Here is a 7,638-nt window from a genome sequence, read left to right on the forward strand (position 1 = left end):
GGGCCACGAGCGGGGACGAGGAAGCGCCCTGGCGAGTCGAGCCGCGGCGGAGCCCGGCGGGGCGTGCGGAGCCAGGCAGCCACTTATCAGCCCACAGCCCGCGGGGGCGCTGGCGGGCGCCGCGGGTCCCTGCCCGCTCCACGCTCCTGCAGACGGCGCAGGTGAAGTGATGAGCCAAGAAGGGAGACGGCGAACTCAGCACCAGGCCCACTGGCACTAGGAAGGGGAGGGCGGTGGGTGGGAAGAGGGGAGGGGAGGGGAGGGTGCAGGAGGGCGGGAGGGAAGGGCTCCTCACCAGGGTGCCACCGCCGTGCCCTGCCCATGGCTGAGAAGGCCCTCCACCTAAATCTGGAGCTTTCCTTCAGTAGCTGCAAATGCTGCCTTTGCCTCCTGAAGGAGAAAAGGTCTCCTGTTAGTAGCATAAAAAGTGAATGCGTGGGACAGTGAGAAAATAAGGGATTTTTTCCCCCTTTTCTTTTAAGTGAATTTTTATTTCTAATCTTGAGCAGGACAAGTGGAATTTGAGGCGCCTGACCTAGTCAGGTGTAGTACTTTTATGTTAGATTACCTGTCGCCTTCACATCCCAGGTGGTTCTTCTCCAGTCACAGAGAATTTGGGCTAAAGCCACGTTCCTGGGAGGGTGTTGCTCACAGTTGGGATGGAGGCAGCTCAAGAAGAGAATGCAAAACCAGATACTCAGAGACCTGCCTCTGTCTTGAAATCGTTATTTTGATTTTCAGTGCCTCAGCTTTCCTAAGAACTTAAATGTGCAGAAAGGTTCTGTAATCTACACTTTTTATGTAAGATATTTCAAAATGTACATGGACACACGCACACACATAGAATATGTCTTTCCTACTAGACTGTGCTATCTGAGAGCAGGAATTTTGATGACTTATCTTTGTGTCTCTGTACCAAGCTCATCAATGATCAAGGAAACTTGACTGGTTAGAGAAACTGTTCTCAGAATGGAGCATGGGGAGCACATGGTAGTGGAGGTGGATGGAGATGGCTCCAACCAGATCACGAGGCATCTTACCAAATTTCTAATCAAGAATTTAGGAAACATTCTGATAAAGCTAGACTTTTGTATAATGGTTTAGAATGATATATAGTTATGTTAAATCAGGTAGCCTACAAACAGTGTTTCTCACGGCACCTGCTTGGTCGCTCGAACAGTAGCTCTGAGTTATTAGTTTGTTATGAACTGAATTGTGTCCCCCTTCCCCCAGATCCCTGTGCTGAAGCTCGAATCCAGTATGGCTGGTGTCCTTATAGGAAGAGAGAGAGACACCAAGGATGTCTGTGCACAGAGGAAAGTGCCACGTGAGGACACAGTGGGGAGGCAGCCACCTGCTGGCCCTAGGGAATGGCCTCGGCAGAAACTGCACCTGCTGACCCCACGCTCTTGAACGTCTTGCCTCCAGAAGAAATAGAGGAAGAGAAAAATCGATTTCTGTTTAAGCCACTCAGTCTGTCGTACTTTGCCACGGCAGCCCTAGCCAACTGATACATAGACTTATGAACTGTCTCATATGAGGTGGGCAGAGCTCTGAGACGACCCCAATTCCTGCCCTCTGAGGCAGACACAGCTTCACCCTGTTATTCTAACACAGATCTAGGTGCTGCTTTGAAGGGACTTTGCAGCTGTAATTAAGGTCCCAAATCAGTCAACTTTAAGAAAGAGAGAGAAATTATCCTGGGTGATCCTGAGCTAATCAGGTGAGCCCTTAAAAGGAACTGCGCTCCTCCTCGGGAGGGAGATTCAAAGCTTGAGAAGACTTCCCATGAGGGAGCTTCTCCACTCCTGGCTTTGGAGGTGGATGGAGCCATGTTGCAAGGAAGGTGGCTGCCCTGGAGGAGCTGAGAGTGTCCCCCATTTCACAGCCAGCAAGGAAATGGAGACCTCAGTCCCGTAGCTGCGAGGAACTGAATTTGGCCAACAGTGACAAAAAAAGGAGCCCAAGAAGGAGCTTGGCTTGGCCCATACCTTCATTTCAGCCTTGTGCGCCCCCAGAGAACCTAGTCATGCTGGGCCCAGACTACTGCTGGTAGAACTGTGAGCGATGTTGTTTTAAGCCACTAAACTTGTGGTAATTTGTTATTCCAAAATAGAAAATGAAGACATCAAATTATGAATAGAGATAGGGACACAGATTTGCAGTGACCTGCGGTGCAAATGATAAAGCAAATGAATAAAATGTTAACAATAAGCAAATTTGGGTAAAGGGTATATGATTGTTCCCTGTACTACTTTTATTTTTGTAACTTTTTAAAGTTTGAAATTATTTCCAAGTAAAAAGTTTCAAAATAAAAGATGAGTGACTGTCTCTGTGCATGTTTTCAGTTGTTTTGGTGAGAGTTAATTTATCCAAAATCTTAAATTGTTCTGCAGTCATGCGTCACTTAACGAAGGGGATACATTCTGAGAAATGCGTCGTTCGTTGGTTTCATCGTTGTGCGAACATCCTAGAGTTCACAGACCTAGACGGGATAGCCTACTACACACTTAGGCTCTATGGTACAACCTATTGCTCCAGGCTGCAAAGCTGTGCAGCATGTTACTGGGCTGAATACTGTAGGCGGTTGTAACACAATAGTAGGTATTTGAGTATCTAAACATAGAAAAGGTACAGTAATAATATGGTATAAAAGATAAAAAATGGTACGCCTATACAGGGCACTTATATATCCTTATTCTATAAGCTTTTTAATATTTTTAAATTTTTTTTCAATTTTAAACTTTTTTGATAAAAACTAAGACACAAACACACACATTGGCCTAGGCCTACACAGAATCAGGATCATCAATGTCACTGTCTTCACCTCCACATCCTGTCCCGCTGGAAGGTCTTCAGAGGCAGGAACATGCATGGAGCTGTCCTCTCCCATGATAACAGCGCCTTCTTCTGGAACACCTCCTGAAGGACCTGACTGAGGCTCTTTTTGAGGAGGTGTCATTCTTTCCAGAAATACATCCATGGTGGTTTGCTTGTTTTATTTCTTTTTTTTCATCATAGATTTGCTCGTGAGCAGATAACGCACCGTGAACATCCCTCTCTATTAATGAAAATCTCTTGGTGTTGGGGTCCATGTTTTTAAACTTCTTAAGGAGCTTGTTGAGGTTGCAAAAGCTTCTGCTAAACCCTTCACTGTGAATTTCCTTGGGGATTCTTCTTTCTTTTCTCCTGCAGTTTCTTTTTCTCTTGCCTCTTCCTCAGTTTCCGCTCTAGGCCCAACAACTCCGTAGTCAATTCTTCAGGAAGCACCTCTGGGAGCTCCTCAGCGTCATCCTCAGCCACACTCTGGTCAAGGTTGCTCCCCACCTCTACCACAGCCTTGATGATTCTGCAGCCTCCTCATCCTTGGCAGACCCTCTGAAGTCACGGACGAACCTCTTGAGTGTCTCTTCCAGATCCCATTCATACACTCCTTGGTGACATCTCCCCAAGCCCAAGCGAGGTTCTTGATGCAGTTACAGGTGTTGTAATCCTTCCAGAATTGCATCAGTGTCTTCCTCAGTTGCAGCAATAGCCTGGGCGAAGGTCCCCCTCAGGTAGCAGGCTTTAAAAGCTGTTGAAACTTTTTGATCCATTGGTTGGATCAAAGAGGTGGTGTTTGGAGGGAGAAACATAGCTTTGATATTGGGGTGAAGATCACCAATAAGAGGAAAATGTCTGGCAACATTACCAATAGTAAGCAAAATCTTGAAAGGTAATTCTCCAAACAGTACTTTCCCGTTTCACTGGCAGAGCAACTCAGGAGGGCAGCTTGGAAGAGGAGCTGGGTCATGCGTGACTTCTTATTGCTCCTGTAGTACACTGGCAGTGCGTGCTTACTGATGTGCTTGAAGGTCCTGGGGGTTCTCCCTGTGCCAGACCACAAAGGGTTTTAATTCATAGCCTGCAACATTGCCCCCAAGCAGGACTGTTATCCTGTCCTTAATAGCCTTGAAGCTTGGCATTGACGTGGCCTCCTCATGGATGAAAGCCCTTTCATGCATCTGTTTCCAAAATGAGGTTTCACCCGTGGTGAACATTCGCTCTGGCAAGTAATTTTCCTGCACAATCAGCTTATCCCCAAATTCTTCAGCTGCCTTCACGTGAGCACTCGCAGACTCACCCCTCTCTTTCACATGAAGTAATGAATAACAATTCTTGAATCGTTTAAACCACCCAGAGGCAGCAGTAAATTCAACATCATAGTTGGGCCCACCCTTTTCTTTCAACATCACAAACAGACTTCTAGCTTTGGCCATGATTGTCATGGTGCTGAGAGGGACACGCTTCTGTGTCTGGTCTTCAATCTGGGTCATTAGAAGTTTCTGCATGTCTGATACAGGCCCTTCTTGAATTTTCGTTAGTCTTGTTGCCTGCAGTGAAGCAGATCCTTTAACAGCTTCTGTCACTTTGTTCTTGATCTTCAAGATCGGAGCTATGGTGGAATAGGATGTGCCCCACTGGTGAGCAATAACCATCACTGATTTTCCACCTTCATAGTCCTTAATCATTTTTAATTTTTTTCCCAGGTCAATCACTCAACTTGGGCTCTTAATGGCAGCATTGACAGTGGATTCTGTATGCTTAGGGGCCATGACGAACAAAACAACATGGGATTAAATCAGGCACAAGAGGAAATGATGCAATCAAGAGACACGGAAGACATGAGATGTGTGAGGCTGCTGATGGTGTAACACGGCGTACTGTTTCACAGTAAACATTTTTTTGTAAGTAGAAAGGGTATGCTCTAAAATAACGATAAATAGTATAGTAACTACATAAATTAGTAACAGTCATTTATTATCATTATCAAGTATAATGTACTGTACATAATTGTATGTGCTCTCCTGTTATACGACTGGCAGTGCAGTCAGTGTGTTTACACAGCATCACCACAACACATGAGTAATGTGTTGTGCTACAACGTCATGACTGCTACAATGTCACTAGGGGATAGAGCTTTTCCAGCTCCGTTATAATCTTAAGGGACCACCATTGCGAATGCAGTTCCTTGTTGACCGAAATGTCATCATGCGGCACCTGACCATATTTCTGAGAATCAAAGATTGATATAGTTTGATTGAATAATAATTGATTGCTAGTATTCACTGAGCTCTTACTGTGTGCTAAGCACTATTCTAAGTATTTCATACGTATACGACCTCATTTAAATATCACAACAACCCTGTGAGGTAAGGACTGTTTTATCCCCATTTTACAGTTGAGGATACAGATGCACAGAGAAATCAAGGAACTTGTCCCAGGTCACACAGCTCCTATTCAGAGTATCTGATTCTGGAGCCACATGCTCTGCATTGTCCCTCATCAAAGTCGACATATGCCATTTCAAATTAGGAGTTTGTTTTCGTCTGAACTGTGCTTGTTAATCTGTTTTTATTCTGATTTTTTTTTTTTTTTTTGCTTCAGAATTTGTAGTATTTTGTACTTTGGTAAAAAAAAAAAAGGAAAAAGCAGAAAAACCACCTTATCCAAAAGTTCTAATTCAGTCTGTCTTAATTTGCTGTTGGAAGGATTGGATGAGTTGAATGGGAGTACGTGTCAACTTTACCAAGCACCAGGCCAGCGTACAGGACTGTCTGTCTCTCGAGAGTAATGGCCAGACCCAGACGACCACGGCAGGGGGCGCGGAGAGCGTTTGAGAGAGGCCAACGCCACAAAAAGTGGCTCTTTAACTCTTGTTTGAAGAGGCCCCGTCTCTTCTCATAGGAAATATTAAAATGAACCCACATCCCACATTAAATGTAGTTTATATATAACTACTTAAGAGTTGAATTGTGTGTGACTAGTTGGTATGTCACATTTTGTAAGCATTTAATCAAATTTACTAATTTTAGTTTTGGAACTTAAGAAATTTTTGGAGCTGATAGATTTTCTCAGCCCTTAAACAATTTTGCTGGCCCCTGAAAGCACGCAGGCCTAGGCCTCGGGCCTCGCATCGAAGATGCGATCACACCGCTGTTGGGGCTGCAGACGCTCTAGCAAGAAAAACAAATGGAACTTCCGCGTTGAAAGAATGCTGGGAAACATTGTTTCACCAGGGGTCGATTCCTCTCCTTGAAGGGAATATCTTCTGGTTTGGGGAACAAACAGCTTTTGGAGCCCGAGTACAAAGGGGTCCATGCATGCTCTAGATGTTAAACTAGATGTTAAAATAAAAAGTGGATAGGGGCTGGCCCAGTGGTACGGTGGTTAAATTCACGCTCTGCTTCAGACGCCCAGGGTTTGCAGGTTCAGATCCCAGATGTGGACATACACACCACACATCAGGTCATGCTGTGGTGGCATCTCACATACAAAATAGAGGAAGAGTGGCAACAGATGTTAGCTCAGGGCCAATCTTCCTTACCAAAAAAAAAAAAAAAAAGTGGATATTTCTCTGTGGCAGAAGACCAGGGAGTACTTCCAAAAATAAATAGGATTAGTCCCTGTACCAGTCAATGCAAATATATTTGTACATATTTATACAAAGATTCAGTTGATAGTGCTAAACCAACGGAGTGTGCTTGTAGAGAAATCCACATTCATACTACCTCAGTGGGTGTTATATGTGAGGGGCAACTTTGCTGCCTAGGAAAGAGCTGAGAAGCAAAAATTTGCATAAATGTGATTGGGTTCCTTGAGGCCGCGTTAGGAGAGAACATTCTTGAATCTGGCAGCAGTTTTGCTGCGGGCAGCCTTCTCTTTCTCTTAGGAGCCGTGCGCATTCGTGGCGATTGATCTCTGCATGGAGCTGTCAGTTTCCTGACCGGGATTTTGTACACAAGAAGATGGAGCTAGATTTGAGCATCACTTGAAGGTCTTCTCTAGATCCGACGTGGACGAATCCTTGTCCTTTCAGTAATCATTTGAAATAAAAATATCCCACAATCACTCCTTCTTCCCTGTTGCGTGGGTCTGGAGCATAAACGTCAGCCTCTGGGAAGGAGCCCGCATAGCGGCTTAGTCGCGGGGCGCGGATGCCGTCACAGCGAGGTGTCCGGTGGCAGGGCCAGCCCGCCGGAGGGCTTGCGAGTGACGGCCCGCCGTGCTCCCGGGAGGGCTGCCCGCGCCGGCTCGGGGGGCTGCGCACGCGGGGTGTGAAGCAGACTTGCCTGATTTTAATTCTCCCAGGAGAATGGCTCAATTTCCTGTAAAACTAAAGACAAGAATTAAAATTTCACAAGTCCCTTTTTCTCTTTTTAACTAATCCCTATTATTTTCTTTCTGTATGCACACACAAGCACAGTTTTGGCGATTGTTGCATGGAAACAGAACCGAAACAGTGGGCACCGGCTGTGGGCAGGACAGAAGGGCTTTCCCAGGCGAGGCTCGGCGGGAGGCGCGGGGGGACGTCAGCTCGTGTCCCCCGCTGCACTGGGCTCCGCGCGCGCCTCGCCGAAACGGGACTCTGTTCGCGCCCGGCGTGCACGCTGGACAATGAGGGTCAAGCGGGGGCGACTCCAACGCCGCCTCTGCCTCCAAGAACTAACGTTTAAAAACTCAGCCCTGGCGGACGTTCTCCGGGAACTTGAAGCATGTTTACGTTTATTATGCGATCTCAAGGACACTTCGGAGGTTGCAGCTGCTCCCCCACGAAGGGCCTGCCTCCCTGTGTCTCACCTGAGAAATGCGAGAGGA

General features: G+C 46.2%; 1 protein-coding gene across 1 annotated transcript; it reads right to left on the reverse strand.

Annotated features, from left to right (window-relative positions):
- Window positions 1–3,836: 3,836 nt before the first annotated feature.
- Window positions 3,837–4,511, reverse strand: LOC139079456 (tigger transposable element-derived protein 1-like). Its single transcript, XM_070594619.1, has one exon. It carries the CDS (start codon window positions 4,509–4,511, stop codon window positions 3,837–3,839), a length of 675 nt encoding a protein of 224 aa, XP_070450720.1.
- Between the last annotated feature and the right edge of the window lie 3,127 nt (window positions 4,512–7,638).

This window comes from Equus przewalskii, chromosome 25, assembly GCF_037783145.1.
Source record: "Equus przewalskii isolate Varuska chromosome 25, EquPr2, whole genome shotgun sequence".
NCBI classification, from domain to species: domain Eukaryota; kingdom Metazoa; phylum Chordata; class Mammalia; order Perissodactyla; family Equidae; genus Equus; species Equus przewalskii.

Coding starts and splice junctions, on each gene's coding strand:
- LOC139079456 (XM_070594619.1), bottom strand. CDS start 4,511: ATGATTAAGGACTATGAAGGTGGAAAATCAGTGATGGTTATTGCTCAC.